Source organism: Mus caroli, chromosome 4 (assembly GCF_900094665.2).
Source record: "Mus caroli chromosome 4, CAROLI_EIJ_v1.1, whole genome shotgun sequence".
NCBI lineage: Eukaryota > Metazoa > Chordata > Mammalia > Rodentia > Muridae > Mus > Mus caroli.
The window spans coordinates 51,760,148-51,785,772 of NC_034573.1; the positions used below are offsets into that span (position 1 = coordinate 51,760,148).

Consider the following 25,625-nt stretch of genomic DNA (forward strand, 5'->3'; position numbering starts at 1 on the left):
GCCCTAACACTTGATCTGACCTGGGATGTTTTCTCAGTGATAGAGACTGGCAATGAGGGTAGAGGATGGCAAGACAAAGATGGTAATTGAACAAAATTCCACTAACTAATTGCTACAAAAAAATGTCTAGTGCTGGGGACCAGAAGCCATTAGACATTAGGAAGAATGCTGGCCATAAACTAGGTGTATCTGAAAAGGCACATAAGCATGAACACGTGAGCTTGAATGCCCTGAGCCCACATAAAATCTGGAAGTAAAAGCTCACATCTGTCATCCCAGAGCCACTACAGAGATGTGGGAGACAGAGACAGACAGCCTCTGGAAGCTGTTGGATACAGTAGGCAAGAGATCCTGTCTCAAACAATGCAGAAAGCAAGGCTAGCCATCCAAAGCTGTCCTCTGACCTCCACGCATGCACTGTGGCACCCCACCCTAGCCTGTGCACACACACGCATGTACATGCATCCATGTGCATCACATGCACACATGCACACACACACATTTAAAAAATAAAGAAAGATGATCACATCTCAAAGTTTCCCCTCTTGCTAGTCTGAGAAAACATGCATACAAAACAGTAAGATAACTTTCTTCAAATTTCCCATTCTTAGCCATATTCACACTGAGGAATTTATTCCAGGGAAGCCAAACTGAACTCACCGTGGTGCCAACATCCAGTCTTCCAAAACATCATTGGCTAATCCTTTAATTTTTCTCAGTCACTTGAAATTCCTTCAAACTGGTATCATTTCCCCTTCACCTAAGTAGTGGTGATTAATGAATAGTTATTGAAAATGTGCCACAGTGCTTAAGAATATAGAAGAAAGGCTTAGCGGTTCAAAATAAGCTGCCATCTTACCAATGACATTTGTTGATTTGTTGAGGTTGTTGAGGTTGTAGCATTCACTTTCTGGTGAGAAAACAACGTAACATGGAAGACAGACTCATTCTGGCTCATGGTTTCAGAAGTCTGAGACTACAGTCACTTGGCTTCCTCTCTAGGATGTGATTCAACACAATACCTCTATTGCTGTGGGCGGGTGTGGATGAGGCTGCTCTCCCCAGGACAGCTGTGAAGCAGAGAAGGAACAGGGGCTAGGGGGTCTGACATCCCCTTCGAAACCACATGCTTGATGACGTAACTTTTTCTTGGTTATACCTCTTAATGCTTTCTCAGCTTCCCAATATTACGAAGTGTAAATGGATTGTACTAAACTCCATTAGTTCTTAATATGACCCTGCCAGCTCCCTGATAATCAAGGCAGAGTTCAATGGATTTTTAAAGTCAGCTCTAGCACAATGATCAGGTAAATTACCCCTTATCTATTTTGCTATGTACTAGACTGTTAATTCCCCAATTGAGATGCCCAAGTACTTGCTGTTTTCTTGCCCAGTCTGTTTCCATCCCAACAACCTGTTCATTTTCCTGGCCACATGCTAATGATCCATCTGGCCTCATGGCAGTCTCCTTCTTCCTCCTCTCCACTTTATCCCTACCTGAGAACTGCAGCCTGATAACTGAAAGCTGCCTACCTCTATTCTTCCCAGTAATTGGCTGTAGCCACTTTTATTTAACCAATAGCTTTAAATTAGGGAGCAAGATTTATATAGCATCACTTGGTATATGTGAGGATCTGCTCATTGAAGGGCTACTAGCTCTTGGGGACCAGTATTTGAATGCAGAGCAACTCCAGGCCTAACCCCCAAAACCAAGGCTGCCAAACAATCCTTTCACACATGAGGCTTTGAAAATATGTCTGATCCAAGTGACTGGACTTGCTTGCTAACAATTCTTTTGCCTTCTTTTGAAGGACTAGGGAACATAGTGGTTAAAAGCCATTGACTTTGATGTTGGACCAACAGGGTACAGATTCTAACCCAAAACTGAATAGAAAATGTTGATAGTCTTGGGCCAGTGGTAAAGGTGCCTGCCACCAAGCCTGATGACATGAGTTCAAAAGCTACACCATGAAAGGAGAGAACCAACTCACACCCTGCCACCCATGCCATGGCATGGGCATGGCCACGAACTTACGAAAAGAAACAAAAACATAATTTAAACAATTTAAAAACTGTAGGCAGTGTTTAATATAGTTAAATTAATGACTAATGAATAGGCATTTATGTAGTTAATCTGTCAAATCCATGTTAATATATTGATATTCTGGCTCTTTAAGAACATTTGACTTCTGGTTTGAGGGTCCAGAATATTTTGTATGCTGTGCCTCAGAATGCCTTGGCCTTATAAACCACTTTTCTTACTACACATCTATCAACCTGATGCCCATTTATAGAGAAATGGCCAGATGTTATAGAGTCTAAAACTTCTCACTCTTGTCTGCAGATTGGGATAAATTGTAGAGCATCTATGAAGAATGTCATCAGTTATCCATCATCATCTCACCAACCAGCTAAAGCTGAGTGAAGTGAAATAGTAACTGTTAGTACTCACAAGTTAGTGGTCAACTGAGAGTTTTGCTGATTTGAGGCAGGATTGGCAAATACTGGGCTAGTCTTGCTTTCATGCCTGGCAGTTTGGGTGGGTCTTGGCTAGTCCAGAATATCTTTCTTTGTATGTTTGGTGGTTTGGTGCTTTTCCCAGGGGATAGACAGGACATATCTACTTCATACCCCGGTGTCTTAGGGTCTCTATTGCTGTGCAAAGACACTGTGACCGTGGCAATGCTTATAAAGGACAATGTTTAATTGGCTTACTGGTTCAGAGGTTTAGTCCATTATCATCATGGGAAGCATGGAGGCATGGAGGCAGACACAGTGCTGGAGAAAGAGCCAAGAGTTCTACATCTGGATTCACAGGCAGCAGGAAGAGGAAGAGACAGCGGTCCTGGCTTGAGCATCTGAAACCTCAAAGCCCACCCTCAGTTGACACACTTCTTCCAACAAGGCCACACCTTCTAATAGTGGCACTCCTTATAAGCCTATGGGGGCTGTTTTCATTCAAACTACCATATCCAGCAAGCTCTCTCTAGTTTATTCACAGAGCGACCCAGGGTCCAAAATCAAAAAGAAAGCAAGCCACAATGTGCCAGAGTTTTGTCAGTAATCTCAGAACACATCACTGGCTAGTCTAGATCAAAGGGTGGAGAATGAGAGGGGGATTGAGGAGTCGTAGTACAAGGACTTGGGCCTAGGCACAGGGAGCTTGTTTCTGTATTTGCAGTTCTCTCCAGGCCTGTTGATCATACCTTAAATGTTCTACCCTTCCAGGCAACCGATGTGGTATCTTAGGAGAGGGTAATCTAGTTCTACCTTTTATTTTGCTCACACCCACCAGGTTTCTTCAGGTTCCATTCAAGAGAGTGTGAAAGACCGAGTGATTGACTCAAGACTCCAGCTCTTCATCACAAAGCCAGGACTCTACACATGCATAGCTACCAATAAGCATGGAGAGAAGTTCAGTACCGCAAAGGCTGCAGCCACTGTCAGCATAGCAGGTAGGTGCTGCGTGTTTACAGTGCTCCAGAAGAGGGGCAGCTGGCACTGCATGGCATCTGGAAGGGAGGCAGAGGTAAAACCCCCTTCAACACCCCAGCCCCCTTGAAGCTATGCCCTTGTTCATTTTGACACACATGGGTGGTCGAGACATAGATTTTGACTTCGTTGCATTAAAAACAACATCTTAACATTCTTGTTCAAGTGATGGATACCAACTTACAGAACCTTACTTTTCTCTTTCTCTCCCTTTTAATTTCTTTCTTTCCCTCTCCCCTCCCCTCCCTATCTCTATTCATGTCTTTCCTCCCTCTCTCCTCCTTCTTCTATCTCTCCTTCCCTCCCTCTGCCTCTGCCTCCCTCTCTTCCTCTCCCCCTCCCTTTCTTGCTCCCTTCTCCCTTCTTGGTTCTTGATTCCTTCCTTCTATCTTTCCACCCTTCTTTTCTTCTTCCTTCTACTCTTTTAGAACCTCTCCTGTCCCCACCTCTCTGGGTTAAGCAAGCTTCCCAAGGCCCTCAGAGAGTTGATAGATATTTAACATGGCTGAACCAGTTCCACACAGCTGTTCCTTAAGGGCATTTTTACCATGTTTTTTGTTTTGTTTTCTTTTGCTTTGCTTTGCTTTGTTTTGTTTGTATTTTACTTCCCTGTGTTATCCAAGTGACAACAGGGTTTGCAGGTATTTTCATGGGAAACAGCTGGCACATGTGTTTCTAGGCTACCTGCATTGTGTTGTGAAGGGTTATTTTTAAAAGTTAAATATCCAAAAGGCTTCTGGGCACATTTGTGGAATTCCTAGAGGTGGAAATAATCTGTGTATCAGGAAATGCCAGGCATGTTAGACTCATAGCAGGCCTTCTGTTCAAGGATCAGTCAAGAGGTGTTTGGCCGGACATGTAAAGCTAGCACTGGGCAGACTCAGGGCCAGCTCCTGGAGTCTGCTGTTTCTTATTACAGCTTATTTCTTTGATCTTCCCCAGTGGGGAACTTTCTAATAGTACTTATGATTCTTAATCTGAAATAGAGACCACAGAGTATGTAAGTAGCAGTAGACAAGGCTAGACCTCAGGAGCATGCCCACAAAGGTGAAAATAGGCTCCCTCTACTACCTCCTTGTAGGATCTGTCTTTCTATAGGGTCTTTGGTCATTGTACCAGTTAAAGTATACCACTTCTTCAAGCAATGATGAGTCACAAAGAGATTCAACATACTGAAGATAATTTATAAAATGATTACCATTTGCACCATACTTTGCTTTGTATAAAGGACTTTGTATGCAATTGTTAAATGTGCTGAATATGGCCCAGGAGCCTAGAAAAGACGTGACATCCAGAACACAGTGGCAATGGCAGGTGCTGAGAGAAGAGGTCAGCCTGCCAGGGTAAAATTGAGGTCTGCAAGCGTCCTAGTGTGGTGCTGGAGTAGAACCAGTTAGTACACACTAGCGATTGCAATATATTATAAGGAAAGGGTGAGCACATTTACACAGGGATATTTCAGGCATATGCATGGATGTTATTTAGCTTGGCTTGCTCTTCCCCTAGATGGAAGATAAATATTAGCATTGTCAGTCTTCAGAGGGTCCCATGTGTGCAAGTTCCTGGTTTCTTAGTGATAATCCTTGGCTAGAGTTCCTGTTCCTTCCTTCTCCGTTGCTTCTCTAGATGGCAAGGAAGAAAGGGATTGATACTTCAATGGTGTCCTCCAATCTCCAATTTTATGTGTTTTTCCCTGCATGTGTGTGGACAGATTGTGTGACTGTCGATGCACAAATGGTGGCTAGAAGTTGCTGTTAGGGTCTATCCTCCATTGCACCTCCATACTAGGCATTGAAGCAGGGTTTCTCAATTAAACCCAGATGCACAGATTTGGCTAGACTTGCTAGCCAGCTTGTTCTGAGGATCCCCTGTCTCTGCCTTCTGAGGTTGGGATGGCAGGTGACCACTACACCCACTGGGCAATTCTTGTGGGTTTCTAGGGATCCAAACTCCCTCCACCCTTATTCGGCAAGTGTTTTAACTGCTGAGCCATCTCCTCAGCCCCAGTAGCATCTTCTGAATGCAAATGAGAGTCTTTCAGCCTAACCTGTGTAACTCAACAGAAGACATACTAGATTTTATTTTTTAGAATTAAAATTAAGTCTGAGGCATTTCTTGGTGATTTCCAGTGACTTCCCTGGTGGAATGAAATCTTACAGACCTTACACAGTTCTTGACATTTCCCCCATGGTCACTCCAGAGTCTGTCAGTTTCCAGTACTAATGTGATGGGGAATTTTTTTCTAAAGAAATACAGCTTTCCTTAGCACTAGAAGGCTTCGGTCTCTCAGCTAAGCAATTTATGTTGGGGGCAGGATATGAGTTTGGGGGTCTTTGTCAGCTAACACCATGATCAAGTGTGTGTGTGTGTGTGTGTGTGTGTGTGTGTGTGTGTTAAATTTCAAATAGGAAAAATTCAATAGGAAACAGGTGGCAAGTTTAAAGATGATATGTGCAACCAGTATATTGAAATCTAGACTTGACATGCACACAGAGAAAACTGTTACTCTTCTCCAGTCAGTGGGCGCTGAGAAATTATACATTTTAAAATCTTCTTTTCCCTTAGGGAATCAAATTCATTATTACAGCTTTTAGGCAAATTCCACAACTTGAGTGATGTTTAAGGATTAATTAAAGTAACTTAATTAGTTTAAACCTCCAGTCTTATTATCCCCTTATAAATTCTCTTCTCCCTTCTGCCCACTGATAGGCAGCCATTCCTTCAGGAACCTGGGAGAACAGATGAAGTGTGGCCTGCTGCTGTTGTACAGCTGGCTCCCTCTGTTCTAGCTCCTTTATATCAAAGGAGAAGAGGATTTATAGGGAAAAGAGCAAATGGATTTCCTGAATAGACAGCCCTCTCTCTGATGACTAATAATAATACAGCTAGCAATCAGAAACCATATTCCCAGGGCCAGTAATACATATTAATATCTATCATATATCTTTTCACATACATCTATGTCTATCTCTGTTGTCAATCTATCTAACTACCATTTGTCAATATATATATGTATATATATATATCATTATCTTGTTCTTCTATTTTCCTATCTGTCTGTCTACTTTATCTATTAACTGCAAAACTTGGTACAATGGGTATTTTCTTTCATGTGTAGCCAGTGGTGCCCATGGCTGCTCTTGTCTGAAAAGATTACAGCTCCCTGGACAATACTGTCTTAATCACCTCCAACTCTATCTGCTAATGTAGTTTCCAGCTTCCTTGTAAAAGCAGAGAACCTCATAGAATCTTATAGTGGTTAAGATGAGTGTGTGCGCTGACTTTCTCTCTTTCTTTCTTCCTTTCTGTCCCTCCTCCATGGTTTCCTATGGATACTTCTTTCCTATGGACAGAATGGAGGTAAGCATCCATTATTATTACAATGTTTCATATCATTTATGGTTTTAATTCAACCTGTCAAAGATTTGCCTGCTAAGCACTATAAATTTTCTAGGCATTTCTAATGTCCAAAATCATTTAGTATTTTTTTTGTATTTTTACAAGATGATAAAAATGAATATAAAGGTAACTAATATCAACCGAATATTTCCCATGTGTTGGATGCTGTTCAGCAGATATCTGTCAAACAGAGACTATGACTCTTCCCATTTTCAGGAAAGGAACTGAGAAGCTGCACGGGAGACTCAGCAGAAATGAGACATCTCAACATACTACTCAAGACTGACTCCAAAACTCCTTTATACATGTTTTTCCAAAAGATTAAAAGAAATCAACTTATAGAAGTTTTTCTTTACAGTGGTTGTTTTTAGATGCAGAATTGCTAAAATTGACTTTCATTAAAAATTCTGTGTGGTAATCTGACACAGAAGTTCATCACTGAGAGAAGAGGATCAGAAGTTTAAGACTAGAGTGGGCTATGGAGTGGGTTTGAAGATAGCCTAGATGAAATTGAGGCCAGTCTGTCCTACATAATACTTTGTCTCAAAACAAACAAATGAATGAAAGAAATAACAGTGTAACAATTAGTTATGTTAGTGGTGTTTAGCTGTCAGACATAGAAGGCAAAAGAAGAAGGATAAGGAGTTCAAAAGCAGCCTAGGATAACTGAAATCCTGTCTCAGGAAACCACCACCACCACCAACAACAACCAACCAAACAAAATAAAACAAAACAAAACAAACAGGTGAATAAACAAAACAAAAAAAGCTTTAAAAATCCCATGTAGTATAAGTACAGACGATTAATCCATAATAGCAGTATTGACCACAGCAGTTACTATCCTAATACCTGTTCTCATTTTGACATTACAGGGACTTTAGGGAGAAGTATTATTCTTTGTACTTTGTTGTACCAGGATCCAAGTGCGGCAAGAGATGCCAGACCATACAGGTCACAAAGCGCTAGGCCTCCATCAAAGTTTGGACAGACAAACTCCAGAATTCAGATTCATAGCCACTGCACAGAAACTGAGAAGAATATAAAACTCCAGACAGTGATTCCAACTCCATGGAGAAAATAACTCAATACACAGTAAAATGTGGTTCCTTCTGAATGGATACACAGCTGTAATGTTCTCTTTGGAGATCGATTGTTAGCTTTTAAGGGGCTCCCCAGCTCTCACCCACACTCAAGAACTTAACAGTGAAACCCAGTGTCTACTGATGGGCCATATAGTGCAGGCAAGTAAGAGTCAGGCCATTTGACAATGAAGACACACCAGCAGCCTGTTAACACAGCGGCCTTCCCAGCTTTATAAATAAATAAATACATAAATAAAACAAGTACTGTAAACATATTAGAAATGGAGACACAAAACCAATTTATATACTTCCAAGTCTCTGGAGGCTTTATTTTATTTTATTTTATTGCACATAAAGACTAATTGTAAGACAATGTAATAATGGAATCATAAATAAAATAAAGTAAAATAAAATCCAGGACTAAAAGAGTAGACAAGTCATCTGCATGGAAGTAAAGTCAAATGAAGCCGTTTAAACGTGCTGGAAGTTAAACAAATGCAGTCAAAGAACAGTTTCTAACTGGTTGAGGGCTGTGCAGGTCACCCCAGCACCCAGTGGCTGGGGCAGAAGGTCGGGAACTTTTCAGGCCACCATGGGCAACAGTGAGACCATGGCTTAAGAAAAAAAAGAGCTGCCCACCCCAGACACTCTTCTTGTGATAATGTAAACGCCCTCAAACTCTACTAATAGTGAGGAAAATGGCTGTTTTATAACTTCCAACTCAGAGACTTTGATTGTTAGTCTTAAAATGGTTGTATCTATAGACAAAAACCATCCACATTTAGAAACCTATTCAGAGGAAATTAAGAATTATGGATACTATTCACAACTACTTGCACTCATGGATATAGCGTATAAACAACATATCTATGTACTGATGAAGGAAATTGAGTAGCATCACAGCTTTAAAGGTTGACAATAGCTATGAGGTAAAAATGCAGGACACAAAAATGTATTTACAGTTCAATTATGATATTTCTGTGTATGAACAATATAATCTAGTATATACAAATATATAATATATAAAACATCTGTCTAGGACACACATGATTTTTTAGTTTAGGAATATATTAATTTTATTTGTTCTCTGAGAATTTAATATAGTGTATTATTTTCATATTCTCACCCTGTCCTCCAGCCCCTTGTAGCTCATCCCCCACTCCCTACCTAGCCAATCATATATTCTTTCTCTTAGCTTCTGGGAGAGGTAAAATCAATTTTCACTGGATTTTAGTTTTTAATAATAATAATAAACATTGCTTCCGTATACTGTAGCGCATTTTGTATAGTAAACAGCTCTTAACTTGCGCTCTCAGGAAGCACAGGAGGTTTTTCAGGAAGGTCATGTTCTCCTCGCTGAGGACACCGGGCTTGGCAGTTCAGCAAAGTGACATTTGATCAGAATGCAACAGCGGAGGTTGGCAAACATTTTCTATAAAGGGTCAGATATTAATATATTCCCTCAGTGAGCCATACAGACCTTATTAAAACTTCTTAGCCTTTTAGTTTAGCAGAAACCCAGCCATGAAAAGTGTATAAACAGGCACAATTGCTTCCTCTTAAATAAAACTTCATTTGTGGAGATACAGTTGAGTCTCATGTGGTTCTCACATGTCACTAGATATTCTCCTTTTAAGTTTCTACAACCACTTAAAATGTAGATACTATTTTTAGCTCTCAGGAAGAAGGGAGAATCTATAAAAACCATAAACTTTAAAACATGAAGGATATGAAGTTTCAGTCACACATAGGAACAGATTGAAGAGGACTACCATAGGATAAGGTGACTTGTGCTAACATTATGTAGAGTATTCTTTTTTTTTTTTTTTTAAATCACTAAATAGTTTTTAACTGTTTTTACCACAAATTGTAATATGCATCTGAAATTATACATATGTTAATTAGTTCAATTCAAAGTATCCTGTTATACATGCCATACAAAGCTTCTATCAATTAAATGTTATTTAAAAAGACAAAAATTTTGCTTAAAGACTGAAGAAATGCCATGTATATGCTACTTTGAAAAAAGAGTGCCCATCATGGTACGCATAAGTGAACATTTAACTTAGATTTAAGAACATGTGCCTATGAGTACCTGTATTGACCACACTCCAAGGTTTTAAAATATTATCAAAAATTTTTGAGTCTACGTATTTCTTTAAGAATTGAGTCTAAATTAACGTCTTGAGTTGCACTTGCTGGCCTCAGCCTTAGCAAGCGAAACACCTTACAGCCAACAGGAAAGAATGAAACCCTGCCAGCTGCTTTGAAGCTGAGCACCGACTGGGAAGCTAGGCCATCACCTCTGAGGGGGAAATGCAACAGTGGCCATGTAAGGGAAGAGCCAAGGAGACAGAGAGCGATCAAGTGTACCTCCACTACAGCAGGGGGAGGGGGGTCAGTATCCAAACAGGACATAGCTGCGTCACTGGACATGCCTCTGGACAAAGTTCAAAGGGAATAGATGGTGCCTCCTTCATAGAAACCGGAAGGAAATATTTGAAAATGGGATTCAGACATGAGTTAGTGGAGAGACAAGGGGAAGAGTCACACGAATGTTCCTTTGACTGCAGAGCTGGTCTTAATAAAAGGAGGTGCGGGAGGTATCCTGGATCAAACACACCTTCTTACCATTACTGAAGGACATTTGCCAGGAGGTCATATAGGAACGGGTGCCATGGGCAACATTAACTCTTATTTTTAAGAGACAGTCTACCAGAACATTCCAGAATAATCAGCATTCTGTACAGGGACCTCTGTGACCTCTGCCCTAGTGTTCAAAGAGCAACAGAGCCAGCTGCATGTCAGATGGCCCTATCAGCAGTTCAGGAGCTAAAGAGATAAGCCGGGCGGTGGTGGCGCACGCCTTTAATCCCAGCACTTGGGAGGCAGAGGCAGGCGGATTTCTGAGTTCGAGGCCAGCCTGGTCTACAAAATGAGTTCCAGGACAGCCAGGACTATACAGAGAAACCCTGTCTCGAAAAACAAAACAAAACAAAACAAAACAAAAAAAAAGAGAGAGATACACAGACTCAGGTGGCCAGTGCAAAAGCCCGCAGAAAACTGGGGCAGTGGGAGGGTGTGTTGGAGGCTTTCTGTTCACCTCAAAAACCAGTTCTTGCTGGGAGCAAGTCAGGGTTGATTATTATTTTTTTTTGTTATTTTATTATTACTGATAGATTTAGGAAGTCTGTGGACTAAATGATTCAATTTGCTTCCCTGTCTGATATCTAAATTTTGATAGCTGTGGAAATTTTGAGTTGTATAAATATCTTCAAAAAGAAAGAAGAAAAAGAAGTTAAAATGTCAAAACTGTGACTAGGTAGTTCACAGGTAGGTAGATGGAGTGGTGATTTCTAGATATATAAGATGTATCTGTATAAACATTAATAATGTCTATATGTATATATATATGTATATATATATATATATATATATATATATATATATATATATATAACATGCATATGCTTGGACTGTGAAGCTAATCAAAGCATGTGTGCTATTTAAAGTTTTTATTCAAAACATTTGACTCCCCTCTTTTGTTCTTTTATTCTTCCTTTGGGGTTATTTGGCTAATATGTAAAAGAAAAAAGTGGGGATTCATTTCTTTAAGTCACACTAACATTGTCCCAAAGATCTGCTAAGGTTTCAATAAGGAGAGCAGGGATTCAGAGAAGAACTGGTAAATAATTCCTTATGTCTTAGGTCATTTCCTTATTTCTGAGGTCATTTTTAAAATCAATTTTCTATAGAAAAGGACACTATAGTGTCCTCTTTTCTTTCCAAAAAAAAATGTGTTTTGCTTGCGCAATTACAGGAAAACCACCAATGTGTCTTGTATTTTGATGTTCATGAGGAAAACCCAAAACAAAAATTAGCTTATGTCAGTAGTTAACCCTTGGTGTAAGGGCCTGGATGAATAACTCTGAGGTCAGAGACATGGGAAGAATTATCTAACTTTTATATGGAACAAGATTTTTTTTTCCTGCTCGTATTCATCTCTCATTTTACCGAACTGTAACAACATGTCGGACCCTTTGCAAACCAGGATGAGCTATTGCTTTATTCATTACTATTCTGATTTTTTTTTAACTTCCCCAACCATGACTCTAAATGTTTTTTTTTTTTTCAGTGCTAGCACAGATCGAGTTTCCTGTGTTATTTTCTTATTCAAGGCCTTTTTATTTTAAATATCTGCTCTGAATTAAACAGTACCTCGGGATCCTGATGGCAAATTAGTAAATGACCAACCCAAACTGAAACTCTTGGATTTGAATGTTTTGTGTCCCACTCTAACATGTTTATTTCAAAGACCAGTATTGATTTATAGAGTGTCAATTTTTCAATTTCAAATGGTGTTCCTTAACCATTTAAAAGATCACGAATTTCAGTGGATTGAATTTTTTTATTTAAAAATTTTTATGTAATGGTAACACAAAGCTAAATCTTAATAGTAAACATCTAAAATTAATAATATACATTTAAATAAAAAAAATGATCTAAGTTTTCCATGCAGTTAATGATAGAGGTCTGATGGAAACCATAGGAATACAGTAGACCATGATGTTTCCTACACATGTAAATATTCAGTAAGTACTGTCAGTGAGTCTCTGAGTTACCACTGTCCCAGTAAACAAGTGCTGTAGTCAAGATGGGAATGTACTAAGCAGTAACAAATAGATTGGTCTTAAAGCTTCAAGCTTTGTCCCTGGGAGCAATTGTTGTGTTCTCTCATCTGTGATCCACGCAATGAATGCTTCTCTTGGATTATACCAGTTTACATGCAAGAGATATGTAAGCTGACTGTAGTAAGAACAATCATATCTATGCATAACATAACCAACCAAAATGCCCAAATTCACTCAGCTCTTGACCATCTCCAAACCTTTCCATGATCTTTGTCACAGTCTGAGATTGGCACAGTTGGTGCTGGAAATAGGGAGAATATTCATAAGAAACATTTCAATACATTTGCCAGGACAGTCTCTATTTCTGTGATGCAGATGTGTGTGTGTGGGGTGGGGAAAGGATGCATGTCAAGAAACTGCATATGAATGGTGCTGTTGTTTGACACTTCTTTCAGTAAGTCACAGAAAGACAGCCAAGGCTACTGTGCCCAGTACAGAGGGGAGGTGTGTGATGCAGTCCTGGCGAAAGATGCTCTTGTCTTCTTCAACACCTCCTACCCGGACCCCGAGGATGCCCAGGAGCTGCTGATCCACACTGCATGGAATGAGCTGAAGGCTGTAAGTCCACTGTGCCGGCCAGCTGCTGAGGCTCTGCTGTGTAACCACCTCTTCCAAGAGTGCAGCCCTGGAGTGGTACCTACTCCCATGCCCGTTTGCAGGTAAAACTTTGAAAATGAGTGAGTAAGAAATTTCTTTTTTTTTCCCCCATATACCAAGAGTTTGCCAGAGAGGGCATTGTCATGAGCGGTAGGTCAAACAAATCTTGCCATTCACCCAAAAGAAATAATTAAAAGGACAAAAGTCCTCCCATTATAAGCACAGACGGCAATCTATGATATAAATATTCTGAAAATATTAGAGTCTGGCTCAGTCAGAAAGTTGTCTTGTACACTACAAAATGAGCTCTGTGATATATGTATGTATATACTCATACACACAAATACAATTCCCTCCTTGATAAGAACATAGGACACCTGTCATCCCCCCCCGTGTGTGTGTGTATGCATGTGCACATGTATATGAGCATGTGTATGTGTTTTAGTGTGTATGTGAGTGAATGTGTGTGTGTGTGTGTACACTTGTACATGCTACACAAACAATCTACAACTGGGCTAAATCCAAGCCCTTAGGTACTTTAATTATTTTCCCTTTTAAACTATTATCCTCTTATTATTAGTCCCACCAATCTTAATTTGGAATTACCCAGGTTTCTCTTGATGAAGTTTGTCCTAATAAACTCAAACAGACATTAACGTCCAAATTCCAGTTAACCCAATCAGTCCTTCTTCGGCATCTCCGATTATTACATGTGTCCCGACCTCAGGGCTGTACCCTGAGGGCAGGACTCTGCTTCTCCAGGGAAGGGCTGGCTAAGGAACCCAAAACGCTCCTGTAAGCTGTTACAGGAACTGCTGCTGGTTCCAGGAGCAAAGCAAGCAGAACTTTGAAGTGTAGTGTGTTCCTTTTTGATCTCTGCCCATCAGCCCCGAGGTGATGGCCCCTGTTCTTAGTTTGTATGTTCATTAAATTGTCAACCAACCTTGTTTCTGTATCTTTATTTTTTTAAGGTTTTTTTTTTCAATTTTATGTGTATGAATGTTCTCCTGTATGCATGTATGTGCACCATACAAGTGCCTTTGGATCCCATGGAACTACAGTTACAGGTGGCTGTAAGACACCATATGGGTGCTGGGAATTGAACCTGGTCTTCTGCAAAGGTTACAAACGAGTGCTCATAACCTCTGAGCCCCAGCCCCTATACCTTTATTTTTAATATGAACTTTGAGAGAGGATATACCAGGACTTGTTTCTAATTCATTCTAAATTTGAAGAAAAAAAAAAAACTAGCAAGAGAGTATTTCATTTCATAGCACAGAACACCGTATCTTTAATGTCTTGTATTATCTAAGGTATATTCATTTCAAATTTGCTTTTATAAGGAAAAACACTTACGATGTAATGATGTTTCAAAAATACAAAATTTAAGCCCCGCTTTAAGTTTGTCTTCAACTCGTCATGATTCATCAAGTCTTCTTGCCTTACACTGTTTCAGAGAGTACTGCCTGGCGGTAAAGGAGCTCTTCTGTGCAAAGGAATGGCAGGCAATGGAAGGAAAGGCCCACCGGGGCCTCTACAGATCTGGGATGCATCTCCTTCCGGTACCGGAGTGCAGCAAGCTTCCCAGCATGCACCGGGACCCCACAGCCTGCACGAGACTGCCATATTTAGGTAACAAAGGAGTTCCTCCAGACTTTGGAAGTTAAGGCAATGTTTACTGTTTTCAGTCAAGGAACGTGTGTACTTAAAGCACCTAACATTTTTAGGCTTCCTAGGCTGTTCTAATAATGTTTTTTGCTTTGCCATTTCTACACACATAGTTGCAGAATCCTAATGCTCTCCTAATTGCATAGGTTTTCATAAAGACTCATTTCATTTGTTTTCAAATGAATCAAAGGGCACTTTTAACTGCTGCTTGATCTTGCTTTATTTCATAGAGGAGCTTACAAGTGTAACATTTTCTGGAATGTATGCAAAAATGGCTAAGAAACATCTCATAGTTTGTCAGAGAAATGGCGTAATGGAAGAAATAATCCTCTTCCTTAGCCAACGATGCAGATTTTTTAAGCATGCAGAAATAAGCCACATGTTTGAAAACGCTGACCTCACAAAACACAACCGAGCCACTGCATGAGGACTGGTTTAGTTTCAAAGACGCACTCTTCACATTTGAATGCTTTTCTGTCGTTCATTTAAACGCTGAGAGAGAAAGCCACATTTCTTAGCTGTAGCTCACAGGGTCTAAGAGGTATCTTAATGCTTACTTAAAACCAATTTTTATCCTTTCCCCCTCAGATTATAAAAAAGAAAACATAACAAGTAAGTAATTTTGTTTGTGCCTCTGAAATTTGTGTCTGTAAGTGGATTCGTGCATGTATATTTACACTACACTTCCCTAAATCCAGAACACAATGTACTAGGCGAGCATCATTAGCGCCCATGCACAAGTGTCAGAGCACATCCACTCCCTTGGCTTCTAGCTTCTAAGTAGAACATAGAGAATGTGTGTAACACTCAGTGAATAGAACAAATACTATCTTCCACCTCAAGATGGTTGCCTGTTTTATATTTCATATGTTTGCAAAATCAGCCAAGCTTATATGTAGCCTTCTGATTCTGCAGTCACAATTTTATATTATGTAATTATTTTCGGATGGAAACAAATACTATTTTTTTCCTCTATTGAGATGATTTGTGATGTTTATTTGTGACAAGTCTTTTTTTTTTGTTTTGTTTTGTTTTTTGAAAATAGGTGTACTGTTTTTTTTTTTCTTTTTCTTTTCTTCATCTTCTTTTGGTCCTTGAGTTATTATACACAAATTCTATATTAATGTTATTTGACCAAAGGGGGAAAATGAAAAGGACAATGAATCACTTACATTCCCACTTCTCAAAGTATTTTGTTTTAACTCTAAAATTGATCATTCTGCAGGTAACTGAGGAACGTTCTTAGTATGCCGTTGGAGTCTCAGTTTCTGGCTGTGTCTTAATATGGCATAGGAATCTCATTTTTGACTGTGCACATTTATTAGTAGCTTTTTGAGAGTTTTACACAACATAATTTGATCCTCTGTACCCCTCTACTCAACATTTCCCAGATCAAGCTCCTTTCTTTACCCGCCCACCTTTGTGTCCTTTAAAAAATGAAAACCTTCAAGACCAACCTGTGCCGTTGTCTTTATCTGAAGAACTGGAATTTTCCAATCCTTCTTTGAAGGTGCTCAAATAGACGTGGGATTTGGGTGTTGATGAGGAGCAAGTTCATGGCCAGTTCCGTGCCAGGCAAGCATTCCACATCTGAGCCACATCCTCAATGCTGGATGTGTTTGGTTATGGTCTCACTAAGTAGCTCAGGATGGCCTCAAACATTTTGGCTTTGGTTCTGGAATTCTGAGATCGCAGATGTGTGCCACCATGCACTGGCTGTTCAGTCTGCACATTGATATCAGCTGGAAAGCTTAAAACAGTGTGGCTGCCTGGGTCCCCCACATACACATCCTGGGGTGTTTGGTGTGGAGTGCAATCTAGGATTTGAGATTCCTTTTAACTTTTTTAAAATTGACAACATAAAATTGGACATATTTGAGGAGTATTGTATCATGTTTTAATATCCTGCGGAATATTCAAATTCAGATAAGCCTGTCTCCTAGGTACCTATTTATCACTTCTTTGAGGTAAAAAGACTCCAAATCCTTTCTCCCAAGCTATAATATACAATACTCTCCTTTGAGTGTCTTAGGGTTTTCATTGCTGTGAAGAGACACCATGACCACAGCCATTCTTATAAGAGGAACATTTAAACTGGGGCTGGCTTGCAGTTTCAGAGGTTTTGTTCTTCATCATCATCATGGTGGGGAAAAGGTGATATGCAGGCTGATGTGGTGCTGGAGAAGGAGCTGAGAGTTCTACCACTGGCAGCAGGAGGAGACTGTGAACCATACTGGGCATAGCTTGAGTGTAGAAGAGCACAAAGCCTACCCCCACAGTGACACACTTCCTCCAACCCACTTCAATAAGGCCACACCTCCTAATATACCACTCTCTATGGGCCAAGCATCCAAACACATCAGACCACGGAGGCCATTTCCATTCATACCACCACAGTTGGGTTTTACTGTTGTTGCTTCAGAATACCCTATTTTCAGTATAATACTTGCAACATTAAACCAAATGATTTTAAAAGGGTCATCCGAAGAGCCAGCAAAACAGCTCAAAGGGTAAATCCTGATGGACCAATCCCTGGGACCCACAGGAAGAAGGAGAGACATAGCTCCTACAAGTCGAAATACTGAGCAACACAAACTAGCCACAGATACTAATTTCCTAGTCTTTGCAAAACAATTTCATGAGATGTTTGATAGATTTGAGAAAATTAGCTCCAAATGTTGTCAAGGGATCGCTTTTTCTGCATGTAGGTGGGTTATGTCTATGCTCTCTGAGTTAAAAGCAAGCAGTCATCTCTGTCATCGTATAGTGGGTCAGTAATCTAACAACGTGTCCTTATTACACACAGCAACTTGTGCTCTATGGAATATAGTGAGTCCTCAAATAGTCCTTGCTTTATGGTTTTTTTTTTTAAAAGATCTTTTTACATTTAGTATGTGTGTGTGTGTGTGTGTTCACATGCATCCACAGGTCAGAGGACAACTTATGAGAGTCAGTTCTGGGAATCAAACTCAGTGCACCAGGCTCAACTGTAAACATCTGGCCCACTGAGCCATCTTGATGGTCCTGCTTTTTGGTTTCTTAATAAATTCCAAAAATCGTTTCTAGTTCATGGTGGGGGGGGCATTAGGGAGGGTTTTTTTAATCCTTCTTTATCTTTGCCTTATCATCTTCTTGCTCAAACATGGAAACTAGGGTTCCAGTAGTTTCTGGGTTTGTTTTACTTTAGTATCTTTGCTGAAGTGAAATAGCTCCATGAACACGTCATGACTGTGAGATATTTACATTACTCTGTGCTGAGCATACTGTTGGTCTCTTCTGTGGGATGTCACATACCTTCCAGGCACAGTCAGCAGGGAACATGCCCTCTGTTTCAAAACCTTTGAAGAAGAGAAGTGCAGTCTGGCTTATTCTGGTTATGGAGAGCTACACTCCATCCATTTTCTTGTCCCTTCCAACTTTCTCATCATTCAAGAACCTGGACAGTGAATGACTGTGTGCCAAATCCTGACAAACCGATTAGTACGGTGGGTACACAGTCTCTCCTAAGCCCCCCACGGCCCTATAAGAGTGTGTGCCATGACCATGCTCCACTCCACATCCTAGTCAATGTGAGAAACAGGTCAACCGGCTTGTCCCACATGACCTGTCCAGTGTTGGGGAAAGCCAATATTCAAGCCCCAGTTTGTCTGATTCGGGCTACATCATCAAAGTCTAATTTTTACATCGTTATAGCTTATGCTTCTCTATTATCTTCTTTTTTTAAAAAAAAATAAGTATTTATTTATTCACTTTACACCCCAGTATCAGCCCTTCCTCTCCTCCCAGTACCTCCTCACAAAAGTTTCCCCCCATTCCACCTTTTCCCTCTTTAAGTGTCCCTCTGAGTATCACCCCCCCTCCACACACAACAAGTCGCTGTAGGACGAGGTGGATCCTCCCCCACTGAGGGCAGACAAGGTGGACAATTTAGGGGGATGGCATTCGCAGGTAGGCAAACAGGCAGCAGACTCAGAGATAGCCCCTGCTTCTGTTGTTGGGGGACCCGCATGAAGACCAAGCTGCTGATCTGCTACATATGTGCAGGGAGTTTAGGTCAAGCCTGTGCTAGCTCTTTGGCTGGTGGTTCAGTCTCTGGGAGCCCCTAAGGTCCAGGTCAGTTAACACTGTCCTCTTCATGCCCATCAATCCTTGTCTCAATTCTTCTATAAGACCCCCCCACAGGTCCATCTAATGCTTGGGTGTGAGTCTTTGCATGTCTTTCCATTGGCTGCTGGATGGAGCCTCTCAGAGGACAGTTATGCTGGGTTCCTGTCTGCAAGCATAACTGAATATAATTAATAGTATCAGGGTTCTTGCCCATGGAATGGGTCTCAATTTGGGGCAGTCTTGGTTGGCCATTCCTTTAGTCTCTCCTCTTTGTCACTGCACATCTTGTAGGCAAGAAACATTTTGGGTTGAAGGTTTTTGTGGGTGAATTGCTGTCTATGTTCATAGCAGCTTTATTTGTAGTAGCCAGAAACTGGAAACAATGTAGATGTCTCTCAACTGGAGAATGGATACAGAAAATGTGCTACATCTACATAATGGAATACTATTCAGCTACTAAAAACAAGGGCATCATGAATTTCTTAGGCAAATGTATGGAACTAGAAAATATGATCCTGAACAAGGTAACCCAGATTCAAAAGGACATGCATAGCATGTATTCACTTAGAAGTGAATATTAGCCATAAAGTACAGGATAACCACACTATAATCAACAGACCCTTAAAGCCCAAATAACCAGGAGGGCCCAAGGGAGGATGCTTGAATCTTTCTCAGAAGGGGAAACAAAATAGATATGAGAGGTCTATGGAAGGAAGGAACTGGGTGGTAGAGGGGATGGGGAGGGGAGTGAGGCAGGGGAAATCATATATAGGGAGAGCAGGGGAGAGTATTGGGGTGACTCTAGCTGAAACTCCTGGCCGTGGGGGATATGGGCCCTGAAGTGGCCACCTCCTGTACCCAGGCAGGACTCCTGGTGAAGGGATATTATCTTCTTTTTAAATTTCAAAGGCATCACATGAAAAGCTTGCCTGGTTGTTGTAACAGATTCGTTCTAAAAGAGATGCCCATAGAAACACCATATTATTATTATTATTATTATTATTATTTTGAAGTCTCTTTCAGATTCATGTGGTCTTTAGTTAAGAGATGTTTTGTGTATTTTCTCAAAGCAGGTCATGAGAGAGAATCCTTGAGGGGGTAAATATCATCCAATAGTCTTATCTTACCTCAATCACTGAGGTAAAATAGCAAAATACGAAGACCTCGGGTAACGCTGCAAGTCTCTAGCTAGTCTGCAGAAGTAACTGCACCTTTTCTAGCTCCTAGTTTGGAAAGCAAAATAGTTTCATATGTCTGGACTTTTGTCTTTATAATTTGTTTGTTTGTTTGTTTGTTTGTTTGATTTTGTTTTCTGTCAAGACTGAAGCTTTTAGATTTTCTCTTTACCAGTGTGCGTGTGTGTGTGTGTGGGGGGGGGGATACCCAATGGTGTACATCTTTCTGATACCTTAGGAGGTCATAACAGGAGGTTGTGATCAGCCATGCTGGGAATGATGTCATGGAGGTCTGCGTTGCAACTGAGACATCTTCCTCATGCACAAAGCTGACTAACTGCGGCACTAAAAACCCTCCTGTGGTTTTTCCATTTGCTTTGGTGCAAAGGTCAGATAACTCTGATTGGCATGTGAGACCTTCTTGTGACCCAAAGCTGAGATCTGCCTTAACGGTAGGTATTCCAGCTGCAGCAATGAAACCCGCAGGTGCACCTTTGGAGAAGCACCAAGCAGCTTGGTTCCGACCCAGGACATATGATTTCTTCTTTGTAAAACACATCCTGGCTGTCCAGGATTAAGACATAGGCATATTTGGTGTCAAGTGAGGACCATACATGGGGTTGCAGTTGATTAGCTTCAGATATTGCTATCTTCTCATTGAAACCCTACATGGCAGAAGGGGAGGCCTCTGAGATCTCTTTGATAAGGGCATGAATCATATATGGCTTTTCAAGAAATACAAATGCTTGAATGATAGCAGCTTTCTACCAGTGTTGTCTCTTTGTTATTTATGTCTAATTTAAATTTACATTAGAAGATGCATGTATGCCTAAACCATACCATTACTGCCCCTACATGTTCTTGTGTATCCCATTACTACTTTCATAACATCCTCTTTCATTTCGTTGCTAGCAATCTGCTTATCGATTGGTTCCTCCTTGACAATTTAGTTCATAAAACTCCTGATTTCTAAAAACCATTAACAATAATCAATATGCTAGTGTAAGGATGAATGATCATTTGGCAATTGGAGAAAAAAGATAGGGTTATAAAATGTATTAAAGAAAAATTAAGGATAAAAAGGAAATTTAATGGTAATCGGGTTGGGTCATTTGGCTCCAGAGAGGTGATTGACATGGCTCTGGAGAAACCCAGAGCGACTTGTTCTTATGAGCAACAATCAGAGAATCATAACAGAACTACCCAGAAAAGAAGAAATCTTTGAATCCACACAGCAGAACTACTGATCAAACAATTTAAATCCTTTCATTAAAAAAAAGTGAATCTTACAGAGTGATCATGAATTTTTTTAGGAACCCATCATTAAAATCTATTTAATAATAATTTGGTGTGTGTTTGTGTGTATGTGGGTGGTTTGTGTATGTGTGTGCACATGTGTGAGGGTAGATGCACGCATATGTGGAGACTGGATAGATGTTGATGTCCTCCTGTATCACTAACCACCTTACTTTTTGGAGGCAGTGACTCACCCATTGGTTAGATGGGCCAGCCAGGGAGCTCTGGGACCCAGCTGTCTGTGTCCATGCCCAGTGTCGGGCTTACAAACACATGCTATCATGCTCTGTTCTCCACTTGGGCTCTAGACATCCTTATTCTTAGGTAGCAAAGGCTTTATCCAGAGAGGCAATTTTCTGATATTTTTTGGAAAAAAATTACTCATATACTTCCTAATTATGCCATATCAACTTCACAAATTATACTATCTCACATATTATATACATTATGAATAGCTCTGTAATACCCAGATATAAGAATAGATAATAATCTATATATTTGAACAGTGATTCCTACTGCATTTAGAATGGGAAGTTTAGCTGAGTCTGTCAGACCTTCCTTTGGATTGTAGAAGCTTGGGGTGACTGTGGACCAGGGTTAGAACTTGGGAAGTCGAAGCCCACCACTGCTGTGTTTTGGTAAGGCAAGCTGTCACTAATCCCATGCACATGTTTACTGCCGTATTGAGTATCTTCCTGCCCCATGTCTTCCTAAGTCACTGCAGGGACTGTGCTTGACCTCTGGATTTCAAAAACACTTGCTTGGCCAATGGTAGCCAGGGGTACTCACCATGTCCGCTCCTAGACTAGAAGTCATACATAAACACCCCTCTAACCTGTACTTTCCTGAATGCTGTATCTCAAATGGCCCTGGGCACTTTCTGTATTAAAGGTTTTCTTTTGTTCCATCGGAAGTGCTGAGCTGTCCCCACTCTAAACTAAGAAGGCAGACTCTGTGGCACTATTTACAACCGTCACTTTAAAAAGTGCCAGTTTCCAAATATCATTGGCTCCTGTTGGAATATGGGTTTTTCTTTTGTGTTTTTGATTTTTTTATATTAATTAATGTCTTCCTGATTGTGAATCCTCTTCCTGTGTTGGGGTCTGTCAGCAACTGCTCACTTAGACACTTCTAAAGTTCTGTCAGATAATTGGAGTGTGCCCTTTCCCTTTGTGATATTTTCTGGGTTGCCTACTAGCACTGTAGATTCCTTAATAGGTGAAAATAATGTTTGCTAGATGGGACATGTTGTGATAACTAGAATTTTACCTCTCCCAAGTCTCACAGAGTATGTTTGCCATTACACAATGGTTTTTAAAAGAAATTTCTTGCTTATGGCTCTACTCATGTATATTTTTCAATTCAAGTTCGGTAACTACCGTGCTCCTATCATTTTCTCTAAGATTTTCAAATGTAATTGCATAATTATGTACTATTTTGTCTTTATTGATCTGTGAGTCTCTTGAGATAACCCTCTTCTTTCTTAATTGCTGCGTTCGTGGCTTTTGTTGTCTTTTCCAATTAAAATTCCACTCATCAAACCATGTTCTAAATATTTAAAAGACTAGAAATTTTGCTCTTCTCTGTCATTTGTGGTATGTGTGGTCTCCCTTAGCAACCTCTGCTTGCATATGGATTCCATCATGTCCCTGGTTCCCTTTGTTCTCAAGAGTTACTGTTACTTGTCTAAAGTCTCACATCCCGTCCATCCTCTTCCTTGTGTCTAACAGAAGAAGATAGAACCATGAGTTTATCAATGAATACAACTTTAGACAAATTTCACATATGCCATTAAGACTTCTGTTTTCTGACCTATAAGAGTGACTACTTATAATATTTTTAACCAGAAAGGTTACAGATCTTTCTTTTCTTCATAGTCCTGTTGAATTTTATTTAATCTCTCACTATATTCATTTTTGGTGAGAGAACAGAGCTTTATGATTTATGGTTTTGAAAGTAATTGAGGTTTTTCTCTGTGGCCTGGCATTAGCCACTCTGTTCATGATTCCCAGATATTTGAAAAAATAATCTCTCCTTTTAAGCTGCAAAGTTGATTCTTAGATGTCAAGACTCTTTTATGTCATGTGCTAAATATCTTGTGTCCATGTTTCTGTCGTTATTCACTGTACACAGAAGAGTCAAGGTATGTGCGCTGAGGTTGTTTAAATATCTCTACCGTGCTTGGAAGCTGCAAGCAGATCAGCAGTAGGGTGGCACCTGCTGATTTCCAGCACAAAGGCAGAGTTCACTTGATTTTAAATCTCCTTGGCCTCTTACAGGGGAGTCTGATGAGAATTTATGGTTTAGGTGAATTGGTTTCTGCTCCATTATGTTCCTATGATTTCATTTTTCATCTTCGTCATTTTTTATTATTTATAAACCTACTACTACACACACACACACACACAATGTTCTCATCTTCACCTGCAGTCTCTGCATGAAAACATTTTTAGTTATTTTTAGTGTATAATTTTCTGAGCACTGTCAGTCATACACAGAAGACAAGGAGCCTAAGCCTGGGGTTTGCCTTTCTTTAGGAAAGCATATTTCTCCTCTGGATCTCCCCTTCCTTGCAAATGAACCTTATTGGATTATTAACGCTACACTTTATACATAGATAACAGAGCCTGGTACGCTCTAGAGAAGCTGACACCCTAGCATATTATTAAGGCTGTGGTAGCCAGGGCTTCCCCACAAAAACTGATTTCCAATGGTTCCAAAGTAAGCACGAAGAATTCTTGTTTGCTTGCAGCATTCCCGTCAATAACGTCCTCCAGGCCGAGCGCGGACATTCCAAACCTGCCTGCCTCCACCTCTTCCTTTGCCGTCTCGCCTGCGTACTCCATGACCGTCATCATCTCCATCGTGTCTAGCTTTGCCCTGTTTGCGCTTCTCACCATCGCTACTCTCTATTGCTGCCGAAGGAGGAAAGAGTGGAAAAATAAGAAAAGGTGAGGATTGCAGCCCCATCCACGTACTCACTTTTGGAATTGGGGTTGAGAAGTGTCTGTCACACCACAATTGTCTCGCTGATGTCTGGACCCTGGCTTTACAAGTAGACATCCCTACTTTGAACTTTTAAAAGATCACATGTTCCAAAGTCAGTTTTATAGGAGATAGAACTTAAATCATCATTTGGATGGAAAAGGCTACTCTTTTATCCTGTCTTCTCCCGCTGCTGCTGCTGATGATACGGATGGTGACAAAATCTATTGACCGAAGACAGAACAACATACTTTATTCTCAAGCCCAAGAGCCTCTAGCCATCTTAGCTCTATGTATTTCTGAGTATCTTTAAGGACCTAGGTCTAAGTGCAGAGGTCATTGTTGATCTTGCCTCTCTCACGCGCAGAGAGTCGACCGCGGTGACCCTTACCACGTTGCCTTCCGAGCTCCTGCTGGATAGGCTCCATCCCAACCCCATGTACCAGAGGATGCCACTCCTTCTGAATCCTAAGTTGCTCAGCCTGGAGTATCCGAGGAATAACATTGAGTATGTCCGAGACATCGGAGAGGGGGCATTTGGAAGGGTATTCCAAGCAAGGTAAAGTTAACCACGGGGTGGGGGTGGGGGGGGGATCTCTGCTAGAATTTACGGTGTTTGGAAAATTACCAGATTATTAGACTTACTTACTATAGATACAAATTATTATCAAGTTATTTAATTCTTTACGCCATGTGTTTGTATTGAAGACTGTTTTGTAAGCTTTTATTTTTTATTTTACCTGTATTGGTTTTTTTGCCTGCATCTGTCTGTGATGTGGGTGCAGTGCCCTCAGAGGCCAGAAGAGGGCGGGGAATTCCCTGAAACTGGAGGTACTTAGAGATGCGTGTAAATCACTCTGAGGTCCCTGGAAAAGCAGTGTTCTAAGCCTTCTCTCTACCTCCACAGGCTTTATTGTAAATCTTTTTTTTTTAATTAGGTATTTATTTCATTTACATTTCCAATGCTATCCCAAAAGTCCCCCACATGCTCCCCCACCCACCCACTTCCACTTCTTGGCCCTGGCGTTCCCCTGTACTTAGGCATATAAAGTTTGCACGACCAATGGGCCTCTCTTTCCACTGATGGCCAACTAGGCCATCTTCTGATACATATGCAGCTAGAGACACGAGCT

At 40.6% G+C, this 25,625-nt stretch overlaps 1 protein-coding gene across 7 annotated transcripts in view; it reads left to right on the forward strand.

Annotated features, from left to right (window-relative positions):
* The window catches only part of Musk (muscle associated receptor tyrosine kinase), an 85,995-nt gene that overhangs the window by 54,346 nt on the left and 6,024 nt on the right, over positions 1–25,625 (forward strand). For 2 of the 7 annotated variants that reach the window (XM_021159727.1, XM_021159729.2), the window contains 7 exons: positions 3,296–3,455; positions 6,846–6,852; positions 13,060–13,323; positions 14,718–14,893; positions 15,518–15,541; positions 24,260–24,458; positions 24,860–25,051. In XM_021159727.1, coding sequence (XP_021015386.1) covers positions 3,296–3,455; positions 6,846–6,852; positions 13,060–13,323; positions 14,718–14,893; positions 15,518–15,541; positions 24,260–24,458; positions 24,860–25,051 — 1,022 coding nt within the window. Of the gene's footprint in view, positions 1–3,295; positions 3,456–6,797; positions 6,853–13,059; positions 13,324–14,717; positions 14,894–15,517; positions 15,542–24,259; positions 24,459–24,859; positions 25,052–25,625 lie in introns of all 7 variants that reach the window. The other 5 variants (XM_021159730.1, XM_021159728.1, XM_021159731.2 and 2 more) reach the window with 3 other exon arrangements.